Here is a 26,645-nt window from a genome sequence, read left to right on the forward strand (position 1 = left end):
TGGAGTCCAAAGCCAGCCAGGCAGGAAAGTCAGTGAGACTCTCATCTCCAGCTACCCACGAGAAGGCCAGCAGTGGCTGCTGTGGCTGAAAGTGGTAGAGCCTCGAGTTAAACAGCTCTGGGAGAGGAACCAGGCCCTGAGGGCAAGTCCCACAGCCAACAACAACAACAAAGAGACAATAAAAAAACAGCTGTATGTGGCAGCTCCCACCTGTAATCCTTGCCACTAAGGAGGCTGAGACCTGAGGACTGAGGTAAAGCCAGCGGGGCACTACAAAGCCTACAAAGCTAAGACGCTCTTATCTCCAGTGAATCATTAGAAAATGGCAAGAGGGGTTGTGGCACAAGGGTAGGGCCATAGCCAAAGAGCTCAGGGACAACGCCTAGCCCTAGGGGTAGGGTGGTAGCCTTAAGCTGAAGATCTCAGGGACAGTACCCAGGCCCAGAGTTCAAGCCCCATGACCCACAAAAAACAAAAAAAACCATTATAGTTAATGTAATGCCCACAGGCTTACCTTGTCCTATGTTGTGTACCCCAATTGACATCCCAAGGAATTTTGATTTAGTCCAGATATGAGCATTGAATTGTATCTTCTTGTTGAAACACTCAGCATAAAAGGCTGAAACTGGATAGAAAGTGTTTTTTTCATGAATGCATTGGAGATCTTTAGTTATATATCCAAAAGAAACGGGTTCTACGGCCTATTGTAAACTTGTGGAAATTTATCAAATCCTTTCTGTATAAATAAAGTAAGCTAAAACAACACAAATCTGGCTCCATAGGAAAACCATTCACCCCTAATAGAACAGCTTCAAGTTGAGCCTTGAGGTACGTACTTGCCTTCTATACCTTTTCCCCAGTGAGAACAAGCATTCAACCCTGACACGAGGTGGAGGCCAACTTGTAGGGGCATCTCTTTCCCTGGTAAGGATGCCCCTGTGGGCCTAATACCACAATGAATAAAAAGATGCTGAGGGCCTGGAGTTTGGCCTAGTGGTAAGAGTGCTTGCCTAGTATGCACAAAGACCAAGGTTCAATTCCTCAGTACCACATACATAGAAAAAAGCCGGAAGTGGTGCTGTGGCGCAAGTGGTAGAACAGTAGCCTTGAGAAAGCCCAAGGACGGTGCTCAAGCCCTGAGCTCAAGCTGAGAATATGTGTCCTTTCCACTGTGTTCAGGAACTGTGAAAAACAATTACACGCCAATCACACAAGCTAACTCAAAGTCGCTATGAATGCTACTGCACTGAGTAATACTGCTTACTCAAATCCCCCCCCTCCCGCCTTTTTTTTTTTTTTTGCCAGTCCTGGGCTTGAACTCAGGGCCTGAGCACTGTCCATGTGCTTTCTCAAGGCTAGAGCTCTACCACTTGAACCACAGCACCACTTCCAGCTTTTCTATGTATGTGGTACCAAGGAATTGAACCCAGGTCTTCATGAAAGCACTCCACCACTAGGCCAAACTCTCAGCCCGCCCAAATCCCTTCCTTTTATATAACAAAGTGTAAAGAGAGTCTCTGAAACTTATGCAAAGAGCAGGTAAGAGTTGAGAGAACAGGGATGATGGAGTGAACCAGAACCACACAAGGGAGGAGCTAAGGAGGAGCACTTAATAACCCTTTGGCAAGATGGCTGACTGGTGGATGCTGGAGAAGGATTCTGAGCTTACTGGGTGGGTGATGGGAGACCTGCTCAGCCACGAACGTCACACTGTTTTTGGAAACCCAGGGGACCGGTCCTTCTGAAACTAGCTCCTGCAAGAAAAGAAAACATTATTTCCTTTGGCTGTGGTAACAAATGACAATGCAGAATTGGATAACTAGGGTCTCTGCTCCCTCCAGTACAAACAAACATCCCATGAGTGTTTCTTTTATGACACTTAGATGTTCTTAAAGTCTCATGTGCCTAACTCAGGGCCAGGACTGGCACAGAACAGGCACTTTATATCTGCCAGGCAGTTTATATCTGCCAAATAAACAAGATCAGATTATATCTTTAGCAAGGACAACATGTAATAGGTTACTTGGAATGAGAAAGCTATGGAAAGTGACATTTACTAAAGGCTTATTATGGGCCATGTGCTATGGGTGAGGAGATTTTTCATTTCCATTTCTAAGCGTCATTCTAACATATATTTGCTGCTCACTGCTGTCACACTAACCTCTAGAGTTTAGCCTGTCAAACAAATCTTCAACATTCAGACAAATCTAGGAATTTCTGGTGCTATCACCATAAACGCTGGAGGTCCATCTTCAGCTCTAACTTCTCAAAGTGCACATTCTCAGACTCTAAACTGACAACTCTATTTGCATGGCTAACAGACTCATCAGTCACGAATTTCAAATTAGCATTCTTGACTTCTCCCTCCTCAAGTCCAATCTTATTCTTGTCAGTAAATGACACAGCAAGCACTGAAGCACACACTCCAAGGGTTTCCTTTCCCTCAGCTCCCTCCACCCCGACTCCCTCAACCCCGGCCCCCTTCTACCCTTGCAACTCAAGCCGGAACCAGCTCTCTTATTCCAGCTTTTTTATGACTCCTTTATGTCTCCTTGCTCCTAAATGCATTTTTCACAAAACCATTACAATGATGTGTGTGTGCGCGCCAATATTGGAGACTGAACTTAGGGCTTGTGTTCTCATCTATCAGTTTTCTACCACTGAGCCACGACTCCAGTTCTAACCTGTTACTGGTTAACTGGAGACAGTCTTTTGGATTCGTCTGCCCAGATTGGCTTTGTCCTGCAATCTTCAGATCTCAGCCTACCAAGAAGCTAGGATTACAGGCATGAGCCACTGCTAACTGGCCATTATGATGATCTTTCCACAACAAAAATGAAATCCTGGAAGTGGTGCTGTGGCTCAAGTGGTAGGGTGGTAGAAGAGCTCAGCAATAGCGCCCAGGCCTAGAGTTCAAGCCCCATGACCCATCAAAAAAAAATTATAATTACAACCAAGACATGTGAAAGGGTATCAATGTACATGAATTAATGCACCTTCTATCTGGCAAATATCATGTAACCCTTTTACTAATTACAATAAAAAAATAAAAAATAAAAAAAATTATAATTACAGTATACAAGGCTCTGTGTGGCCCGACTTCTCAATCTCTATTCCCACCTCATTCCTTTCTTTCTCCATCTCACTATTTTCAAAACACACTCTAACAACACTCTGCGTGCGTGTGTGTGCACACATCTGTGTACTGGAACTGGGGCCTGAACTTGGAGCCCTACACTCCTGCTGTACTCTTCCTCTCACAGCTGGTGCCCCGCCACTTGAGCCATACCTCCAGTTCTGGTGAATATCTTTTCATCATTATCTTCCCCTAAAGAAGTCTTGAATCAGAATACAACTTAATTAAAATGATCATAGCATAGAACTTACTGTGTTCTCTTCATTATCATTTGGTAATGTCCAATGACACTGAAAGATTTCACCCAAAATGGGATTGTATGGCTTTTTGGCGACTGACCCTCTCCTTCCTGCGTGAAAGGCAGAGAGGTACCACTTCACAACCTGCACCATTCGATCCCTCGGGTCCTGCTGGCCACTGATGCTGGAAGAGAGAGAGGCCAACTGTACGGATGCGCTTTACTGGTGGCATGCAAGCTGATGCAGCATCTCTCAGCATGGTGCATCCTGAGCCACTGGCGGATAAGACCGTGTATGGAGATTTAAACTTCAAATTGAGGTATACTGTACATAATTAAACTAATTTCAGTGTTTTGTTACAATTTAGCAAATGTTCATATCCATTTACTTAGTCATCACTCAATCAGGACCCAGAAGATTTTCATTATTCCCAAAGCTTCCCGCTTCCCCTTTTGAAGCAAGCACTACCTCTCCTTGAGGTAAATAATACTAGTGGTGTCATAGGTTAGTTTTACCTTTTTCCAGAACTTTAAGTACTATTTCCGTACCGACGGGATTTACTAATATGTGTTATCAATACTTTTCCTTCTCTTTTGTTCGTGTGTGTGTGCACGTGTGTGTGTACGTGTGTACACATGCGAGTATGTACATGCATGAATGGGTGCTGAGGCTTGAACTCAGTTTTATCACTCCAGTCACATCTCAATTTTGGAGTTTTGCAAGTTAACCAGAGATAAGTCTTCAATTTGTCTTCCCGAGCTAGCTTTAAACTTTGATCCTTAGATCTCAGCCTCCTGAGTAGCCAGGATTACAGGAGTGAGCCACAGATGCCCAGCTTGTGTCATCAATTTCAAACTAATTTTTGTAGTCAGAAAACACATTGTGAAGGGCCGAGAGTTTGGCCTCGTGGTAGAGTGCTTGCCTGGCATGCACGAAGACCCAGGTTTGATTCCTTGGTACCATATACATAGAAAAGCCACAAGTGAAGCAGTGGCTCAAGTGGTAGAGTGCTAGCCTTGAAGAAAGCCCAAGGACACCAGGACTGGCAAAAAAAAAAAAATACATTGTGAGTGACTGCAATTAAACTGGTTAAAGCCTCTCAGTATATGGTCTATCCTTGTGAATACGTTTATGTATTCTTATAAAGGTGATGTGCTGTACAATTTTTGGTAGTATTTAGAAAGGTCAGTTGGGTCAAGGTCTGGATCTTCTATAATCTCACTGATTTTTCTTAGGAAGCAGAATAATCAGTTCTATTAAGGGTCTATCTAGCCTCATCAATTTTTACAGGTATGTTGAAGCTGTGTTTACACATTCATACACATTTTGTGAGTATTACAATTCTTCGTAAATTCATTTTTTTATTACAAAATAACTCTTCTTGCCTCTGATGACTTTGTGAAAGTCTTCTGTGTCTAAATGCTAATAGATATGCCACCTTTGGTATTCTTGGGTTCCTTCATGGTCTGTCTTTCTCTTTCTCTCTTCACCTTTTGGTCTTCACTGCAGTCCTGTAATTGAACCCAGGGCTCATGCACATGGGGTGCCTCACCTGTGCCTGTCCTTCCTCCTTAGCCAGCAGTGTCTTTTATTAAAGTTTTTTCCTTTAAAATAGTACATGGATGCCATCTTATTTTTTTTAATGCAGTTTGACCCTTTTGTTCTCTTAAATAGAGGATGTATTCTACTTACATTTGGTGTAATTTTTTTATTTGGTGGGCTTAATACATTTTCTAAATGCTCCGCTCCTCGTTTCATTATTATCTTTTAGGGAATGAATCAGACAGTTTAAGTATTCCATATCATTGGCTTCTCAGTTGTACTTTTTTACATTCATTCATTCATTCATTTATTTATTTATTGGTGGTGGTGATCCTGGGGCTTAAACTCAGGACCTGAGCACTGTCTCTGAACTTTTGTGCTCAACACCAGTGCTCTACCACTTGAGCCACAGCTCCACGTGCAGCTTTTTGGTTTTTATTAAGAGATAACAGTCTCCTGGACTTTCCTGTCCAGGCTGGCTTTGAACTGTAATTCTCAGATCTCAGCCTCCTGCATAGCGACAATTACAGGCATGAGTTAGTAGGGCCCGAATTCATTTTACTTTTCATTTTTTTAAGTGGCCTACTAGGGACCACAAGGTTTAGACCCTCACAAATACAAACTACTTTAAATTTCAAATGTGTATCTGATGAGCAACAGATATTTTCCATTTTTCCTTGCATGCTACCCAACAAAGCACTCCCTCTTAGTGTGTATGTGTGTGTGTGTGTGTGTGTGTGTGCGCACGTGCCAGTTCTTGGGCCTTGAACTCAGGGCCCAGCACTCTTGTTTAACTTTTTCCCTCAAGGCTAGCAATATGAACCTCTTGAATTTTATCTGTCCTGGCCGGCTTTGTCCTGAGATCATGTTAGTTTCAACATGCCAGATTCATTGAATTTCTTCCTTTTTGAACCAGCTATGTGGTTCTCTTAAATCTTTATCAAGAATGACATATATGTCAGTGTTAACCAGTATGCATATACCCTGTGCAACCTTTGTGATTTATGTGGTTTCAGTGAACTATGGTATAAGGCTAAGTTATATAAATAGAAATAAGAGATAAGACAGGAATCTATTACAAGAATTTTTTTTTCTGCTGCCAATGAGAGGGAGTGGGAATGCTCCCTTTTGTAAAGCAATGCCACCTTTACCTTACTTTTTCCCCTTATATATATGGCTAATATTACAAGTGTTAGAATTATCATCAGTCCATAGCAAAATACATGACAACAGGTGTTTTAGAAAGGGCTTGCTGAATTCAGTTAAGAGAATGTAATCAAGATTTAGTACAAAAAATAATAGTAATTACCAAACAACTCTTAGCCTTGACCCTACAAATATTAGCCACCTTTTTATTTTGTCAGTTATGGGACTTGTACCTGGGCCTGGACATTGTCCCTAAGAGCTTCAGCTCAAGGCTACTGCCCTACCCCTTGAGCCACAGCATTTCATTTTCTGGTGATTCATTGGAGATAAGAGTCTCACAGTCATTAGTGCCCGGGCTGGCTTTGAACTGTGATCCTCAGATCTCAGCCTCCTTTGTAGCTAGGATTATAGGCGTGAGCCACTGGGCCAGGCCAGTATTAGCCACCCTTAATGGATTTTAAAGAACGTTTTTTAGGGCCAAGAGTTTGGCCAAGCGGTAGAGTGCTTTCCTAGCATGCACGAAGACCTGGGTTCGATTCCTTGGTACCACATACATAGAAAAAAGCTGAAAGTGGTGCTGTGGCTCAAGTGGTAGAGCTCTAGCCTTGAGAAAGTCCAAGGACAGTGCTCAGGCCCTGAGCTCAAGCCCAGGACTGGCAAAAAAAAAAAAAGGAAGTTTTTTAAAATGGTAAACTAGGTTGCCTAACAACATGACCACCATAAAACCTAAGGAAACAGGCATTCCATATCAATACAACTTTCACTATGGCTTTTATAACACTAGAAATGTTTAAAAGGTAAGAATCTATCTACTTTGCAAAGGTAGGTAGTTACTAAGCAGTAATTAACTTAGTTAAATACCTCACAAACAGGTCCGGATGCGCAAAAAAGTCGGCATACATTTCTAAAAGAGATCTTCTTTCAAGAATAAATGTTGGGAGAACTACCTGAAAAACATATACATTTGATGGTTTTGAGGCTGTAATTCTGTGACTGATCAACTGATGAAACAGATGGGAGAGCTACTAAAAAGTACTTTAAGTCTTTTAAAAGTCAAACATTTCCTAGGTTTTTTTTTGGTCGTTCTGTCGTGGGGCTTCAACTCTAGCCGTCCCTGAGCTCTCCAGCTCAAAGCTAGTGCTCTCCCACTTGAGCCACAGCACCACTTCCAGTTTTCTGGTGGGTAATAAGAGTCTCACAAACCTAAGTACCTGGGATGGCTTTGAACCTCGATTATCAGATCTTAGCCTCCTGAGTAGTCAGGATTACAGGCGTGAGCTACTGCGCCTGGCTAGGTACCTTCTTATACAATCATTTCCCAAACTGTTCTGGTTCAAAACAGTTCAGAAATGCCTACTGACTACCCAGCAGATGAAAAATAGAAAGGGAGATCTGGATGTTTGAATGTTACTTCCTCTTTTCAAATTCCTTTTCTCCCTATGCATATTGACAACCCAGAGCAATTCTTCCTATCACCTATCAAGCCTTTGTGAGCACACTATTTTATGAAGTTGAATAACAGCCATATGATAAAGGAATTATTTTATAGTAGAGAAAAACAAAGAACAGATACAAGAAGACATGTTCTCACTGTTCATTATAAATGTAGGATTCATAATTGGATCTGACTCTGAAATCCAGTTATACTGTTATTAACTTCTCTGAGTTTAGTTTCTTCTTATAACAGCTACTATGGAGTTTTCTGGTAAGAAGTGAAAGAGACGTATACAAAGATACTACCCATCTCTCTCCTATACCAGCCAGGCATTCTTTGGAGAGCTTGAGACTAAAATTCACAGTCAATGCGTGACCTAATAGGTATCATACAATTTTACATTAATTAACTCTTCCAATTCTTATAACAACCCACTGAGGCAGGCTGCTGCCCATTCTGCATGTGATCAAAGAGGACAAATCTGCTCAGAGTCAGCCAGTTTGACTAGCAGAGGTAGGATATACACACAGGTCCTCTGACTACAGGCTGCTCATCTGGATTCTGTGTACACAACACTGCTTTAGGCTTTTCCCAAACTAGTTGGCCAAGCCAAATACCATTTATCACTTATTACAAATAAAATTCAAATCTTGATCTAGTTTCATTTATTTAATCCATCTATAACCATTTTCAGCTTACTCATCTACACACACACACACACACACACACATACACACCTATCAGGAGATCCAAGTATAAAGAGACTATGCCCTATTTTTCCAAGTCCACTCACCACACAATGGCTGGCATCAAGCTTTGCGCAGCAGAACGTGGACGGGGGCCGGGTGCAGGGCTTACCTTGGTGAGGTCCATGCCGAGCCGGACCTGGGACAGGAGGTGCATGATGACGCTCTTGTGCTCCTCCACGGACCCTGCCTCCCCGTCGTCGTCCCGGTCATCATGTGAGTCAAAAAGGTCTAAAACAGAACACAGCATTCTAAATGGGTTGAAAATGGCGCTGCTGAAATGCTGGTAAGGAGGGAAAGATTCTCCACGGCCCCTTACCAGCATCACTTGTTCCATTGGACATGGAGGAGTTGAGTGACTCTGTGGTGTCCGGGCGCTTTAGGCTATTTCCCGAGCTGCTGTGGGTCAAGACGGAGGCAGATCCCGAAGAACTTACAAACAAACAAACACCTTTTTAAGCTGAGTAAAATCACTATTAATTTGTAGCAATATATTAAGGTAATCTATAAATCTAATTAAAACTGATAAATAACAGAATAAATAAAACTGATAGGTAACAGAAACAGTTGGTGACATATGCGATAGCTCTTGTGTTTACAGGTTTTGAGCCTGTATGATGAGCATCTTTCTTTTTGCTCGATCTCTCTTTCCTCCTTTTCTTCATTATCTCACCCCACTACTCCCTTCTTTTTGGCCAGGGCTTGAACTCAAGAATCTTATACTCTCTTTCGGTGTTCTTGCTCCTGGATGGACCTATCTCTGCCTCCTTTGGGATATAAATGTGCATCACTACACCTGGCTTGATGAGTTGATGAGATGCGGGTGACTCATCAACTTTTTGGCAGACTGACCTTAAACTGTGATCTAATTTTTGTCCTCTAAGAGGCTGGGATTAAGGCATGGCTTATTGTGTTAAACTAAGAAATCAAGTATTTTCTTTTCTTTTTTGTGGATCATGGGACTTGAACTTAGCTCTAGGCTACTGCCCTACCTCTGGGTCATTGTCCCTGAGCTCGATAACTCAGGTGGTAGCTCAAGGCTACGACCCTACCCCTGGAGCCACAGTCCCACTTCTCATTTTCTAGAGATTAATTGGAGATAAGAGTCTCACCTCTTTAAGGTCTTTAGTGCTTAGTGCTCGCTGGCTTTAACCTAAACCCTTAGATCTCAGCCTCCTGAGTAGCTAGGATTAGAGTTGTAATCCACCACACCTGGCCCTGTAATCAAATTCTCTGCATCTAATTTTACATAATTTTTGATAGGCAAACAAAACCAGCCACTACCATTTTTCAGAGGAAAATGCTCACTTTTTTTTTTTTGGGGGGGGGGGGTGCCAGTCCTGGGTCTTGAGCTTGAACTCAGGGCCTGGGCAGTATCCTTGGACACTTTTTGCTCAAGGCCAGGACTCTGCCACTTGAGCCACGGTGCCACTTCCGGCTTTTTCTGTGTATGTGGTACTAAAGAATTGAACCCAGAGCTTTGTGCATGCTAGGTGAACACTCTGCCACTAGGCTTTGCTCCTGGCCTGCTCACTATTTTTGTAAGGCTTAAAGATTCAGTCCTGGTCCTTATCAACTTCCCTCCCTCTCCTACCCCCCTCCCCCACCCCCTTTTCTCTCTCTCTCCTTCCTACCCCCTTCTCTTTTTCTTAAATACTCACTATACTTAGTTTAAATCAATGGAGCACTTACAACTCCCCAAAGAAGCCAAGCACCCCACGTCTCCAGGCCTTGTTAACAGGCTCCTCTTATGTGGAGGCATTCCCCTGAGCCATCCCTTCTCTCATCATACTGCAGATGACATCCTCTCTCTCCACTGCAAACACTCTTTGGATTTCTCAAGACTTCAAAATGTCCCATGGTTTTCTGTGCTGATATGCTATGGTCTGAATACCGATCTACTCCCCAGATTCACATGCTGAAACTTAATTTCCAGTGTGTAGCATTAGGAGAGGTCTTTGCAGGGATACCTTTATTCAAGAAATTCCAGAGAGTTCTTTCACCATAGAGAATACAGCAAGAAGGCACTAATCTACTTAACCAGAAAGTGACCGGACCGCTACTTAACCCTCAACTACATACCAACTCTGCCAGTCTAGATACCCAGGACCATGAGAACTGAACTTCTATCTAGTTGTATTTCTGCTACCTAGTTAAGCAGCAGTCCAAATGCACTGACAACATACTCATTCTCGTGGTTTATACATGACTGTTAGTTCTTCACAACAGCCTAAGTTATTTGAGAGCAGAGACAATGATTTCACTAACTTCTACATGGTCTTTCCACAGAGTATGGTATCTGACTATATGTTTATTTTATATGACTTACAAAAATAAGTATCAGTCATTTTCAATTTGTGATGTCGGTGTTGCTACAGAAATATCAAGGGTTGCTCTAATTTACTGACACATTATCACAGCTGGTGCTCTTTATGTCGTTTAGATTAAGTCAAGAGTAAAATATACTCATAGAACTGACTTTGCTATTGAGCAAATGAAAAAGCCACCTGTTCTTCAACAGTTGTAAGGCAAATCCATCACTAACAGCAATTTCTAAATCAAATAACATTAAGAAATCAGAAGTCATTTACTCATATACTCACTCTATCAGGCGCTTTGGGGATGAGCTACTTTGGTGGAATTCATCGGCATCATAGAATTCATCCTCACTGCTAGAGTAAGAGAACTCTGGGACTGTGTTTGGAGACAAGTTGACATGGCTTGGAGAAGTTAGACTGCTACTGGGTGGTGAATGTCCACTGCCTACAAGGTTTAAAAGTTATTGGTCATTGGGGAGATGAAGACAAAGCACACCTTTGTGAAATTTGGTTAAAAAACTGTTAACTCATGTTATAGAATAGAGACATAGCTTTCTGTTTTACATTCATGTGTTCTTGGTCGTCTTTGTAGTACTATGGATTGAACTGTGGAGCTTCACACTTGCCAGGCAAATACCCTATCAATGAGGTACAACCCCTGTGAATCTTCCTAGCCTCTCACACAAACAACCCTCATATCTCCATTCCATAACTTAAAATTAATCATTCATATTAGGAAGGGGGCTCTTTTAATTAAGCGTATTTTGGTACTAGAAATCCTGCAACAGATTCCAATACCAAAGAAAATCCAAGACTTTTAGACTATAAACCTACATATCTAGAGCCAGTGAAAAGGCAAATAGAAAACAGCAAGACCTAAGGCTTTGTGCATGCTAAGCAAGCATTCTACCACTAGGCCACACTCTCAAACAGAATTGATATTTCTTTATGAGAGCAAATATATGATTTCTTGTCCCTTTTTTCTTGTTGTATATAATATATAAGTATATATTGAATATACATGATGTGTTCAATATTTAATATAAAACATTTATACTGTAAATATATACTTAAACAAGTATATATATATGTGCTCATATGAAACACGATTATAAGAACTGAAATTTATAGGAGCAAATAACATGAATCCTTGTTCCTGTTTTGTTCTCTGTTAGTAATTAGTTACATGTAAGTGTCAGTAAGTATAAGACTTCAACTTCATTATCCATTTGCTCATTGGCATTTTCCCAAGAGCATCAAGTGAAAAATTTCTTACTGGTTTATTTTTTTCTTTCAAAATTCAGAAGGCATCTTCCATCCATGTTGTTAAATATTACATTAATTGCCAGGCACCACCTGTAATCATAGCTACTCATGAAGCAGAGACAGTTTGAAGTCAGCCCAGAAAGAGAAATGAAAGATTCTTATCCTCAATAATCCAGCAAAAAAAAAAAAAAAAATCCAGCAAAATGCCAGTTTGGAGGTGTGGCTCTAGGGGTAAGAGCTCCAGCTTGAGTGAAAAAAATCTACGTGAGTGGAAGGGCCTGAGGTTCGGATTCCAGTATTGTCTTAATAAATACATAAATAAGCCATCAATACAACATTAATACCTTTACTGATTAAAATATAAATTAGACTAAGGCCATATGGCAAATTTTCATGACTACACAGGGTATGTAACTACCCAGAAAGCAATCCGTTAGAACAAGAGTGGCCGAGCACCTACCCACCTGTTCCACAATGCCTCTGGTTCTAGCCACTTTGATTAAGAGGGTCAAAAACCTGAAATGCACACACTGCTTTATTTTGTTTATTTATATAATGAAATGTACACCTAATTATTTTAAGATGAACAATAAATGTAGTATCTAACATTGAGAGTATTTCTGTAAATCAGAGAAAAGTAAAAGGACCATAATTATAAATTAAGAAAATAAGGGCCGGGAGTTTGGCTTAGTGGTAGAGTGCTTGCCTAGCATGCATGAAGGCCTGAGTACGATTCCTCGGTACTACACATATAGAAAAAAGCCGGAAGTGGTGTTGAGGCTCAAGTGGTAGAGCTCTAGCCTTGAGAAAGTCCAAGGACAGTGCTCAGGCCCTGAGGCTCAAGCTCAGGACTGGCCAAAAAAAAAAAAAAAAAAGGAAAATACAAATTAAAAGCGTTTATTTTTTGCCTATTTAATTAGCAAAAATGTCAAAATGCCTATTGCCAAAGGTGCTAAAGAAGGATACCACTGAACCATGGCAGAGGAAATAGTGGAAACAATACTCCATCACTGGAAAAAAGGAACCATTGACCTAGGCAGCTGTAAAAAAGATTTTGTAGACATAATTATGTGATCAAATGAAACATTTACTATTACATGAAAAGATCCACTCACAGAAAACACATAACACCATTTAAGTTGTAACAATAAAATTATACACTAGAGGTATATGTATATGCATATATATAACAAAATTATACCCTAGAGGTATATACATACATACATACATATCTATGTACAAAAATGATAGGCGTGAACTGGGAACTTTTCAGGTTCTGCTTTGCATACTTCTATGTTTCATTCCTTTATAGTAAGAAAATATGCTAGTCTAAATTGCGAGGGTTTTTATTTTATGCTGGTCCTGGAGTTTGAACTCAAGGACACTGTCTCTTTGCCTTTGTGCTCAATGCTAGTGCTCTATTACTTTCACTAGAGTTGCACTTGTGGCTTGTTTGGTAGTCTAGTGGAGTCTCACAAACTTTCTTACCTGGGCTGGTTTTCAACTGAGATCATTGGATCTGAATCTCCTGAGTAACTAGGATTAATGGAGTAAGCCACTGGTGCCTGGCAAGAGTTCATTTTTTAAGCAATGCAATACAGATCCCAAAGTCACATGCAGAACACATTATAATATTCTATTTTTTTCTTAAATTACTAAAACTACTGGCTCATAGTTACTGATGTCGTGTATGGAACTATGATGATAATATTAAGCTATTGCCAATAGAAATACACATCCAAGTTCTTCAGCCTTCTCCCCATTAGTAATTGGACTATGGGTACTAAAGGTTACATAAACCAGTACCTGTACTATTTGGTGTTGGAGTCTGATGATGTCCCAAGGTCGCTAATACAGGTCCAACAGGGAGGGAAGATGGACGCTGCTCTGACTTACACAACTGAGAAGGTTCTAGGTTTAAACAGGTGAAATAAGTTAACAAAAGAGCCAAATACACACTCCATTGACTACAAACTCGTAAAGTGCTGAGATTTCTGTAAGATCAGACATTCCACTAAGTCAAGCCAGTGTTACTCCTTTAAAACTTCCTAGTTCCTTGAAATTCTGTGAGCTAGATCTAGATGCCTATAACCCTAATTGGGAGGATCATAGTTCAAGGTCAACCTGGGCAGCAAACTTCATGAGATCCCCTTTCTCAACCAAGGGCTGGACATGGTGGCACATGCCTATTATCCTAGCTATGACAGGAAGTCTAGAGCAGGTGGGTCACAGGCCAGGTACATACCTGGGCAGAAAGCAAGACCCTATCTCAAAAACATGAAGTTCTGAGTTCTAGCCTCAATTACCACCAAAACAAAACAAATACTTCATAGATGCTATGCCACAGAGCACTAAGACACCAGGTGGGATAGTGTGAGATCAGCCATGATGGCATCATTGTATCCTAGTATGATTGCTCTGAAAACCAACAAATCCTTCTAATGAGGTGTTTCTGTTTCTCAAACCACATAAAATCTGAAATAGGACAAAATACCTTTTGTTTAGAAACCTTAAGAAATATCAACCTCATTCTCTTTCTTTCTCTCTCTCTAACTCTTTCTTTTTGGGGAGTCATGGGGCTTGAACTTGGCCTGGGCGCTGTTCCTGAGCTCTTCAGTTCAAGGCTATCGCCCTACCCTTGAGCCAAGCCAACCTCATTCTATTAAGGTATAAAAATTGGGCTGGGAGTTTGGCCTAGTGGTAGAGTGCTTGTCTAGCATGCACGAAGACCCAGGTTCGATTCCTCGGTACCACATACATAGCAAAAAGCCAGAAGTGGTGCTGAGGCTCAAGTGGTAGAGTGCTAGCCTTGAGAAAGTCCAAGGACAGTGTTCAGGCCCTGAGCCCAAGCCCAGGACTGGCAAAAAAAAAAAAAAGAAAAAGAAAAATCAAAGGATTTCATATGGTAAGTATTTTTTAGAAAGCACTGTCCCTTTTATAATAAAATTTCTAAGCTTGCTGCCACTCAGAACATACAAAGTCTGAATGCACAGAAAAAAGACAAAAGGAATTAGTGTGGCTTTAGGATCTCCTTTGTTGATTGTTAAAAATAGTGCTCTATACCTAAAAACTCATCTGATCACTACTCATTCTTTTCATTCTTCCTTTTCTCATCTTAAAATCCACTGTGAATAAAAAATTTATAATGTTCAGAATTATAAAGAATATTGTAAAACAGAATATTCTTGGATTTTTTTTTTTTTTTTTTGCCAGTCTTGGGCTTGAGCTCAGGGCCTGAGCACTGTCCTTGGACTTTCTCAAGGTTAGAGATCTACTACTTGAGCCTCAGCACCATTTCCGGCTTTTTTCTAGTATGTGGTACTGAGGAATCAAACCTCGGGTCTTCGTGCATGCTAGGCAAGCAACTCCCAGCCCCTCTTAGATTATCGTTAGCCAGATTAAGGCATACTAAGTTTTTGTGATAACTATGAATTCTGAGTGATAAAAATCTACCTTTAATAGCAAATCAAAGTCTCTCCTCCATCATATTTCAAAAGTTTCAATAGCAAAATACTATTCGAATATTTTTGTTTTTTGGGAGGTCACGGGGCTTGAACTCATGGGCTGGACACTGTTCTGGAGCTTCTTTGCTCAGAGCTAGTGTTCTTGGAACCATAGCACCACTTTCATTTTTCCAGTAACTCATTGCACATAACTGCATGTTCCTGCTCCAGATGGCTTCCAACTGCGAGCCTCAGATCTCAGCCTAGAATTACAGGTGTGAGCCATCAGGGCCCTGCTTTTCAAATATTTCTTGTGATAGTTTTATTATTTCTTAAATATAGGAGATGCTAAGAACACTATGATGCACACAGAAATTAAAATTTTCTCATCTATGAATCTATAAAGTACTTTTCCCAATACTCTACCTGGAGGTAACACAGTCTGGGAAGGCATTGTGCTGATCACAGGTTCCAAGGGACTGGGTTGGTATATTGCATCTACAGGATTAATAGTACTCTGAGATAAAGAAACATACCATTGTTATTTTAAATTCAAGATCCTTCTTGTTCTGACCCACCCCAAAGGAATGAAATGTCCACATTTGTGACAGCAAAATCCTGAGGGTAGCTACACAGATAAGTGTCAAAATGCAAAAGAGGACATAAAACATTTTCTATATATGTTAAGAGTTTCTCCTAACAAAGCATAGTTTAAAAGGAAAATGAATGAACCGCTCTCATATAAATTAAAAGCGAATTGGAAAAACTTAGGAATTATAGTGTAGAGAAATTTCATTAAGCCAAACAATAATCCTCAATTTAATTCAATGCTTCAAAAACTCTTAATTCACCACAAGTACAGCTTTGGAGTAAATAAACATTATACCTATCACAAGCTAATGAACCTGTATCATGAAGACATGTTTGCATTCCAGACCACCATTGTATAGATGTATAGGTGTTTAATGAAGGTAAAGTTGGGCCTCTTGTATAGGGCATGGGAAAGGCTTTTTGAGAAAGTAGAAGATAAAAAAATTCTTGTAATATGTAGAGACAATTTTAAGAGGAAAAAGTTCAGGCTTCTAGGATTTAAAGGCAAAAATTTATAAAGTATGAAAAAGTTTTTTCCTTCCTTCCTTTTTTTTGTTTTGTTTTGTTTTTGTTTGTTTGTTTTGCCAGTTCTGGGGCTTGAACTCAGGTCTTGAGTACTGTCATTGGGCTTTCTCAAGGCTAGGGTTCTATCACTTGAGCCACAGCACTACTTTCAGCTTTTTCTATGTGTGTGGTACCAAGGAATTGAACCCAGGTCTTTATGCATACTAGGCAAGCACTCTACCACTAGGCCAAACTCCTGGCCCTCCCTTTTCCTTTTCTTTTCTGGGCTTGAACTCAGGGCCCCTTCTCTGCTTGTTTGCTTGCTCTATAGCTGACATTCTTTTTATTCATGCCTCTGGATTTTTTTTCTCTTTTCTCCTCTCCCACCCCCCTCTCTCTTGCTAGTTATTTTAGAAACACTATATCATGGACTTTTTCACCTGGATGGTTTTGAGTAGTGATTCTCCAGATCTCAGCCTCCTGAGTAGCTAGGGCTAATAGGTGTGGAACATGGCTAAGACACCAGTTTTTAAATTTCTGAATTTTTAACAAAAATTACCAATTGAGCTCTGGAACTAGATCCCAACAGATCAGATCAAACCAAAATAGAATCATTTGGACTAAATAATCAAACTGAAACTCTTAGAAAAAGCAAGTGGATCCCAAAACAAACCATTTTTTGATGATCTTAGGAAATTACAGCCTACCTGAGTCTGTCTTATAACTCGAACCACAATGCAAGTAACCTGGTGTTTTTGCTCCTACTGTCTAGCTTCCATGTTCCCACTGTGCTCTGTCACTGCCAGATAGATCTCATCCACAATCCATAAATCACAACAAAAGCTAACTACATCTGTAAGTTGGTTGCAATTTTAACTTCTTGACAATATGTATATTAAAAAAACACAACCGGAAGTGGTGGTAGAGTGCTAGCCTTGAGCTGAAGAGCTCAGGGACAGTGACCAGGCCCAGAGTTCAAGCCTTATGACTGACTCACACACACTCACACAGACACACACATCCCATACTTATTGAAAAAAGAACTATTCAGGCTTCCATAAAGCCCTTATCTTCAGGTAACAATATGTAATATTACATTATACACCTTGCTTTAAAAAATACAAACATTCAGGGTTAGAGATGGGTTAACAAGTAATCTATAGCTAATATTTATTGGATATTTACAGTAACTTCAGCTTTCTTTAGAGAGATTGGAAACATTTTCTACAATGTTTCCACATCTCAGATAAACCAGCATTTATAAAGTGTCAGATCAAAAACAAAGACCACTTTCTATTTCACAAATACTGTCAATTAACATAAAACTAGAGTAGCTCAACCTACAATCTTCAAATTCTTTTTCTTCTGACTGAAAAATATAAGCCATATCATTTTCTTCTTTATCTTTAAAGAGGAAGTTAAACATAAAGGAAGAGTAAAAAGCTAATGAACCACCAGAAAAAAAGGCTTGTAATGTGATCTTATAAGAATGCAATAATACACTACTGTTCAGAGCTAATAAAAAACCTAAAATCTAAAAAGAAAAAGAAATGAACTGATAAACACATTTATATAGATTAAGATTTGTTTCACTATTGCACCCCCCCTTTCATCTGAGTAAAACAGAAGTTTGACAAGAAATGTAGCAATGTAGCGTGGTAAGTTATGTCTTATTTAATTGTAAAAGCCAAGTTTTCATATCATGATTAACCCTTTGAGTTAACACATGCAAAGTGATCCAATCAGAACTAATACTTAGAAAAAATTTAAGATTGACATTTCCCCCCAAACGATTGTTGAAAGAAACTTTAGGAGTTCAAGGAAAATTGCAAGAGTTAACAACAAAAGCAGTGAAAAGGAAAAAAGAGAAAATTTGTGTTGAACAATGAGTAGAAATTCAGGCCTCTCCTGACATGACTGGTTATAATGCTCTGCAGAAGTAAAGGAAAAGAAAGATTAGATTAAACTTACTATAATTCCATCTGCGTGTTGCTCCACATTACTCTGGTCCTTAAGGAAAAATGTTAAAAACATTAACTTCATTCTTACAGTTAAACATCACCTTGTGTGCTTCTCCTACTAGGAGAGCTTTTATTCACTAAGCAATAATGTCAAAACACCATTATGCCTGCTTCCCTGAGATTTTCAACCCATTGGCTCACTCCCTACCCAAATATAATACTATCACTGGCTACGCAACAATCCATACCAACGTAAGACAATACTCTTCTATTCAGGTTCGGTAAGGTAATATTCTATTAAACCACAATCACATTAGTACCAAGAATTAAAAGCAGATATACTAGTTTAGGATAAGAACTCTCAGTATTTGTCTTCTGCTTTCCTGCTTCTGTTACTGAAATAGATTCTCATTATGTAGCACCAAGACAGCCTGGAATTCACTTGTAGCACAGAATGACTAGTATTCAAATTTTTCCTGCCTCAGGCTCCTGAGAAGAAGGATCCCAAATGTGTGTCACCAATATTTCCAAGTTTAACTTTGTTCCTAAGCCTCACAATACCTTGAAGGTATGACGATGCTGGAGGTGTGGATCGGGAGTAGAATGCTTGCTGAGCAAGCACAAGGCCTTGAGCTCAAACTCTAGTGCTGAAACATTTTTAGACTAAAAATGTGATGAAAATAGCTGGACTTGACGGCTCATGTCTGTAATTCTAGCTACTCTGGAGACTGGGACTGGCAGGTAATGATTTGAAGCCAGCCAGGGGCAGGAATGTCTATGAGACAGTTATCTCTAAATAAGCACCAAAAAGCCAGAAGTAGATCAAGTGGTAGAATGCTAGCCTTGAGCATAAAAGTTAAGGATCAAGCCCCAGGGCTGGTATACACATACACATACATTATAATATAGCAGCAATATGTCCAAAAAATCCCAGATGAACACAATTCCAGTGTCTACTTGGCTTCAGAATTATACTAATACTTCCCAAAGAGACATTCTGATTTTTATTTCGGTAAATATAATTACTGTATCCACAAAATGATGATAAACAGTGAATATCTACAACCTAGTAGATAGTTAAGGCATATTCATTTATTTCATCCATACCCTCATGACATAGCTATCATTATTATTCCTATTGTACAGATGAGGAAGACACTATTCCAGCACAGGTAGTCTTGTTCCAGAATTTATGTTCTAAATTAATATGCTATTTTGTTCTGCTGCCCCAAGAATGTGCCTGAAGAGTGAAGAGGAAGGTGGTTGCCAACACACATTTTTTTCTTTTTTTTTTTTTTTGTGGTGGTAACAAAGCTTGCCATACCCTGTAGCTTGGCTTTCCTTTCAAAGCTGATGTTAACCTCACACGTTCATTCTTACAATGTACACGGAACAGAAGAGTGTATGTTGTATATTCTGGATTTTGATTCTTCCCCTAGTTCCCCTTTTCACAGGGTCTGATTATATAGTATGATTAGCATCCATAAATTGGAACCACATGGAGTAACCTACATTACTGTCACAAATTACTACTGAGCTGAAGCCCAGGACTGGCAAAAAAAAAAAAAAAAAAAAAAAAAAGGCAACATAAATATGGGGAGAAAGATCTTTTAGTATTATGTAGAAATTGATTTAAATAAAATGTTTATAAAGCTTTAACTCCATTCTACCTTAAAATTTTTAACATTTCAAAAAGCCAGGTGTGGTGGCTCATGCCTGTAATCCTAGCTACTCAGGAGGCTGAGATCTGAGTATCCCGGTTCAGCTCAGGTACTGAAGTCCAAGAGACTCTTATCACCAATTAACCACCAGAAAACTGGAGGTGGCGCTGTGGCTCAAGGGGTTAGGGCGGTAGCCTTGAGCTGAAGAGCTCAGGGACAGTGCCCAGAGTTGAAGTCCCATGACTGACAAAAAATAACAACAAAAAAAACCTTTTAACATTTCAAAAGATACCAATCTTTGGTCTTGGTTTAAAAAATAACAGTCAAATAACATCTCTTATTTTTAATATTGTCTATGCGAAATATATTTTATTACATTTTAATATATTTACTTTTATGGAAACTATGGAAAACCAAGAGCCATTTTATGACTTTCTTCTAAGAAAAATATGAAAGGCACTCGAAGAGCAGTAGACTGGACAGTACTTCTAACTGTGCCCACAACGTGCAGCCATGTGACCAGTGGCAGCAAGCTGGACAGTTCTTTAAGTCAACCAGCTCCTAGTGCAGTCTTGTGACTAGCTTTGACCAGTGAAATGGAAATTGGCTTCACATGTGGTGTCAGAATTGGGAGCATTAAATGTATCCTGTATGCCTCCACTGAGAGAAGACTCTTAGGAACTTGTACCTGTTTCCTCTGGGCTTTTCTCCTATTTGCCTTTTCCCTTTACTGACTTTACTATAATAAACCATTCCTGGGAGTATTAATAAATGATGTGTTGTGTGAGTCCTCCTATCCAATTTCTAAATCTAGGAGTGTTCTTTGGACATTTAGGGAAGTGCTTATCTTTTACATAGCCATACATTTAATCACCTTTAAGGAATCCCTACATTTTATCTGCCAAAGACCACTGGGACATTTAGAATATCATTCTAGGCCATATAAAAGAACATCACTAGAGGTCTCCAGCAGCAATGGGATGTGATAGTGATGGTTGGTAGTGGTGGTGCTGAGGTGAGTAAAGGAATAAAAATTTAGCAATCTTCAACAATTCCTTTAATAATAAAATGTTCAGTTACTGCTAAAAATATCACTATAGGCCACATTAAATTATTAATACAAGCAGATTAGTTGCCAGGAAACATGTCTTGTTATGCACCAAAGAATTTCACAACCCTCTATGGCCCTAAGGCTGGACATCCCCTCATTCAAGTTATTTCCTCTTTTATGCACATGACTGGGTTAACTATTCTGATTATAGACTTAGTTAAAACTGAATCACTGAAAATTATACATAGAGAAAAATCCAAAGTTTTAGGCACAGATAAAATGCAACTGACTTTTAGTTTTTGCCTTCTAATTTCTAAACATTTTTCCCAAAGACTTTCTTAGACATATTAACAGTATGTATATGGTACATCAAATTTTCTCAAATTTGTCCCATTGATAAAACTTCACGGACATAAAAGAGAATGTAGGTGGGCTTTGGTAATTGTTTCTACCAGTAAGTATAGCAGTAGTGAAATAAAACTTCAGAAGTGTCACAAACTTCTACCTTGCTTTCTTGGAACCTTATTGAACTACACCGCCATAGGAAAATAAAAGCAAAAACAAAAGCAACTTTGTGAAGGAGAAATGAATCCCTCCAGCAACCAACTTTCAAACTATATAAGAAAGCCACACAAAGTAGGTTCCAGATGTCAATTAAGCAACCAGAAAAAATGGCTGCATGAAACAGAATCCATAAATAAATGACTGTAGTATCTTGACACTTTAGTACAATTTTTTTTGCTTCAATAGATTATGATACAGTACCGTATATTAGCTAAGAAAATATCACCTCTATTTCTGGTGTAATTTAAAACATAATTTGATATGTAATCTATTTTAGTATCATAAACTTGACAAATTTTCCCGCAAAATGTTTTAAACTGGAAGTATATGTTATCTATTGGACAGTCTAAATAGGGGTAATTATTTTTGTTACCATTAGAGGGGTATGTATGTGTATGCCAGTCCTGGGGCCTGCTGGGTGCTGTCCCTGAGCTTTTCTGCTCAAGGCTGGTGCTCTACCATATGAACCACAGCTTCGCTTCTGGCTTTGAGGTGGTTAATTGGAGGTAGACTTTCCTGCTCTAGCAGGCTTCAAATCTCCATTTTCAAATCTCAACCTCCTTAGTAGCTAGAATTACAGGGGTGAGTCACCAATGTCTTATGGATTGTTTTTTTTTTAAGACAGGATCAAGTCCAAATGAACCCAGGGTAATAAATACCTAATATTATTCATCCTTATCATAAACCCTAAGAATTCTGTACTATTATCGTATCTATCATATTCATTAATTCCTTCTCTTCTTCTACCCTGTCCCCTTTTGTGTGTTTGTGTTTGTGTGTGAATTTTTGTTTTGTAAGCAAGCTATCTGGATTAGCTAAAGCAAAATCTCAAGTATTACTAAAGTCAAGATTTTACTACATCCAATACAATGTATATTAATGAAACAAATAAAGCCATCTCACTAAGCATTTGGACTTTACACATAGGTATTTGGTTATAAGTCCTTCATTTCTTTTTTTTTTCTTTTTTGTGAGTCATGGGGCTTGAACTCATCCTGGACACTGTCACTGAGCACTTCAGCTCAAGGTTACTGTCCTGGGCCTGGGTGTTGTCCCTGAGCTCCTCAGCTCCACTCTACCACTTGAGCCACGATTAGTTCTCTGGTAGTGACTAGTTCTCTGGTAGTTAACTGAAGATAAGAATCTCAAGGACTTTTTTTTTTTCGGGCTCTCTTTGAACCTTGATCCTCAGATCTCAGCCTCCTGAGTAGCTAGGATTGCAGGCATGAGCCACCATGTCAGCTTAAGTCCTTATTTCTACATTCAATGGCTATTCTCTTCCTTAGCATGCTAAGACATCTAGAAGTATGGCAGTCAACAAAAACACAAGAACATAAAATTGGGGAAGATTTTTTTTTTAACCAAGATTATAAACTCCGGTGTCTTAAAATAAGCCCACCAGGGTTGGGAGCATGGTGTAGTGCACGAAGATCAGGGTTTGATTACTCTGTGCCACATACATAGTAAAAGCCAGGGGTGGTGCTGTGACAACTCAAGGGTTAGAGCACTAGCCTTGAGAAAGCCCAAGGACAGTGCTTAGGCCCTGAGTTCAAACTCCAGGACTGACCAAAAAAAATTATATATATATATATAGATAAATAGGATATTCTTGTGATTTAAAAATTAATAAATAGTTATTTAGGGGTACTATATGTCTGATACTAAAGGCATTGCAAATAGTAATTTACTTCTCACAATGTATCAACAGAAGACAAGTACTATTATTATCCTATTTAAACAGAATATAAAAGCACAGAGGATAAACTAAGTTGTTCAAATGTGGAATTCAATTCTAGTCTGTGTGTGGCTGAAGTAGGTAGAATGCTTGCTTGCCTACAAAGTGCAGGGCACAAACCAGAAAAAAGCAAAACAAAACAACAACAATGAAAAAAAATACAGCCAGATGTTGGCAACTCAGATCTATAATTTTAACTACTCAGAAAGCTAAGATTTAGAGAATTGCAATTTGAAGCCAGCCCAGGCAAAAAGTTTACAAGATTCTATCTCCAAAATAACCAGCAAAAAAAGCAGAGCTGAGGTACAGCAAGTGGTAGAGTGCCAGCCAAGCAAGCAAGCCAAGCAATCATAATACAGATACCACAAAAAAAAAAAAAAAAAAAAAGGTCTGGTTCCAGAATACATGTTCTTTCAGATTATGTGATGCTGTCTCCTCCTCCCCCCTCACTCCTGCCCTCTTTTGGTAGAAGTAAGGTTTGATCTCAAGGTAGTTATGTACTCTTACCACATGAGCCATGCCTCCAGCTCTACCTTTATTACTTAAAAATTATGTCTTACCACAGATTAGCTAATTCATTAAATTGGCATAAAGGTTAATTAATTTATTTATTTGCCAGTACTGGGCTTGAGCTCAGGGCCTGAACACTGTCCTTGGACTGTCTCTACCACTTGAGCCTCAGCATCACTTCCGGCTTTTTTCTATGTACGTGGTGCTGAGGAATCGAACCCAGATCTTTGTGTATGCAAGGCAAGCACTCTACCATTAGGCCAAACTCCTGGCCTATAAAGGTTAATTTATAAAGATGTGTCACAGCTAACTTTACAAGACAGTAAAAATACACGGGCGTGGTGGCTCACCCTGTAATCCTAGCTACTCAGGAGGCTGAGATCTGAGGATCATGGTTCAAAACCAGCACAAAAGGACCTGAGACTCTTTTTTTAAAATATATTTTTATTGTAATTAATAAAAGGGTTACATGATACCCTTTCATATGTCTTGGTAGGACCTGAGACTCTTATCTCTAATTAACCTCTAGAAAAAGGGAAGTGGGGCTTGGCTTAGGGTAGGGCAGTAGCTCTGAGCTGAAGAGCTCAGGGACAGCACCCAGGCAGAGTTCAAGCCTCATGACCCACACACACACAAAAAAAAGTTAGGCATTTGAAAAATCATTTAACAATTCAGTAATTTATCAGGTACCTACTATGTACTACACAGTAGTGTTATGAACTGGATGTTCTTGTGTTCTCTAAAATTCTTAAGCTGTGATTTTTAACTTCCAAGGCAGCTACATTTGGGCATGAGAATGCCAAGGAAATACTTAAACTTAGAGGAGGTAATAATAAAGGTTCTGATGATTTAACAGGGTCAGTGTCTGGGACCGGGAATTTGGCCTAGTGGTAGAATGCTTGCTTGCCTAGCATGTACAAACACCGGGTTCGATTTCTCGGTATCACATACATAGAAAAAAGCCAGAAGTGGTGCTGAGGCTCAAGTGGTAGAGCTCTAGCCTTGAAAAGGTCCAAGGACAGTGCTCAGGCCCTGAGCTCAAGCCCAGGACTGGCAAAAAAAAAAAAAAATAGGGTCAGTGTTATTAGAAAAAGAAAAACCATGGGCTGGGACTGTGGCTTAGTGGTAGAGTGCTTGCCTAACATGCATGAAGCCATGGGTTCCATTCCTCAATACCACATACACAGAAAAAGGCAAAAGCAGGGCTGGGAGTTTGGCCTACTGGTAGAGTGCTTGCCTAGCACTGGCCAAAAAAAAAAGGAAAAAGCAGAGCTGTGGCTCAAGTGGTAGAGTGCTAGCCTTGAGCAAAAGAAGCTGAGGTACAATGCCCAGGCCTTGAGTTCAACTCCTGGGACTGGCAAAAGGCAAAACAAAATAAACACAGGAAAAGGACCACCAAAGAACTTGCTTATTACACACACACACACACGGAGAAGACACAGGCAGAAAGTAAGTCAGAAAAGAACCTCTCACTTGAAACTGAAAGGGTCCAGTACTCTGAATGGGTTTTCATCCTCTAAAATTATGAGAAAATAAATATCTGTTGGTTAAGACATCCAGTCTATGGTATTTTGTTTCAGTATCTGAGCATACCAATATAAGCAGTAAAATTAAGTCCTCGTGGAGATCAGCTTCTCATAGGGACAATATGTAAATAAAGACATCTTATTAGGCTAATAACTGATATAAGGCCATGAAGTAAAAGTACCAGTATGAATTTTATTTATTTTTAGGTAAGAGCATTTAAAATGTTTTTCCATAGATTTTCTTCTTTTTTTTGGCCAGTCCTGGGCTTGGGCTCAGGGAGTGGGCACTGTCCTTGGATTTTCTCAAGGCTAGAATTCTACCACTTGGGCAACAGCACCACTTCTGGCTTTTTTCTATGTATGTGGTATCGAGGAATCGAACCTGGTTCTTCATGCATGCTAGGCAAGCACTCTACCACTAGGCCAAACTCCTGGCCCTCGTAGACTTTTTTTTTTCTTTTATACTAGTACTAGGGCTTGAACTCAAGGCGTCACACTCACTTGGGTTTTTCATGCATAGCTGACACTGTACCACGTGAACCACACATTCCTTTCTAGCCTTTTACTGTTGCTAATTGGAGATGAGTCTCACTGACTTTCCTGAGGATTCTGTTTCTCAGAACTCAGCTTTCTGAGGAGCTAGGATTATGGGCAGGAATTACCTGCAGCCAGCCCCAAAAGGTATCTCCTAAGGCAGATATTTATATAAAGAAAGAATAAGCCAGGTAGAAATATGTAAGTGCAAGAAAGTACAAGTACAAATCCTAAAGCAGAAAAAGTTTGGCTTGCCTGAGAAAACGAAAACAAGTCCATGTTATTGAATGGTGTCATTACACAAGGTAAGGAGACAAGAATGGTGATGGCTCAAATGATAGAAACTGTGCTAAGTAGTTCAGACTTCATTCCAAAGACAGGAAAGCATTAAGGGAAATTTGAGCAGCCAAGTGATATGGTATGATATGCATTTCAAAGACTCAGAGTGCATATACAGTGCAAACATATAAAGCCTAAACATAAAACAACAAAAATAAGCAAACTTCACCTATTTAACTCAAGTTATTCATTCCAAAGGACCTTGTTATGCAGTTCTAGCTGGACTAAAACAAATAGGCTAGCATGTAAATAATTAAACTACAGAAAATTCTAGAAAAGGGCTTTAGTAATTTGAATTGTAACATATTTCCAAAACAGAACATCAAAAATACTCTTAAAGAGTGACTAAAAGGTGAGTTATCAAAATAGGCTCGGTCCTATTGTACAGCTATCTATAG

The 26,645-nt window shown here is 39.5% G+C and overlaps 1 protein-coding gene across 7 annotated transcripts in view; it reads right to left on the minus strand.

The window, feature by feature from the left end:
• The window catches only part of Osbpl9 (oxysterol binding protein like 9), a 105,101-nt gene that overhangs the window by 4,931 nt on the left and 73,525 nt on the right, over positions 1-26,645 (minus strand). For 4 of the 7 annotated variants that reach the window (XM_090334854.1, XM_090334856.1, XM_090334860.1 and 1 more), the window contains 10 exons: positions 18,338-18,376; positions 15,698-15,788; positions 13,635-13,739; positions 10,848-11,007; positions 8,564-8,676; positions 8,357-8,475; positions 6,925-7,010; positions 3,388-3,559; positions 1,670-1,754; positions 515-625 (listed from right to left, as the gene is read on the minus strand). In XM_090334854.1, the coding sequence (XP_090190980.1) occupies positions 515-625; positions 1,670-1,754; positions 3,388-3,559; positions 6,925-7,010; positions 8,357-8,475; positions 8,564-8,676; positions 10,848-11,007; positions 13,635-13,739; positions 15,698-15,788; positions 18,338-18,376 (1,081 nt within the window). The remainder of the gene's footprint in view (positions 1-514; positions 626-1,669; positions 1,755-3,387; positions 3,560-6,924; positions 7,011-8,356; positions 8,476-8,563; positions 8,677-10,847; positions 11,008-13,634; positions 13,740-15,697; positions 15,789-18,337; positions 18,377-26,645) is intronic. The other 3 variants (XM_090334857.1, XM_090334855.1, XM_090334858.1) reach the window with 1 other exon arrangement.

Source organism: Megascapheus bottae, chromosome 6 (assembly GCF_031878675.1).
Source record: "Megascapheus bottae isolate mThoBot1 chromosome 6, mThoBot2.hap1, whole genome shotgun sequence".
NCBI classification, from domain to species: Eukaryota; Metazoa; Chordata; class Mammalia; order Rodentia; family Geomyidae; genus Megascapheus; species Megascapheus bottae.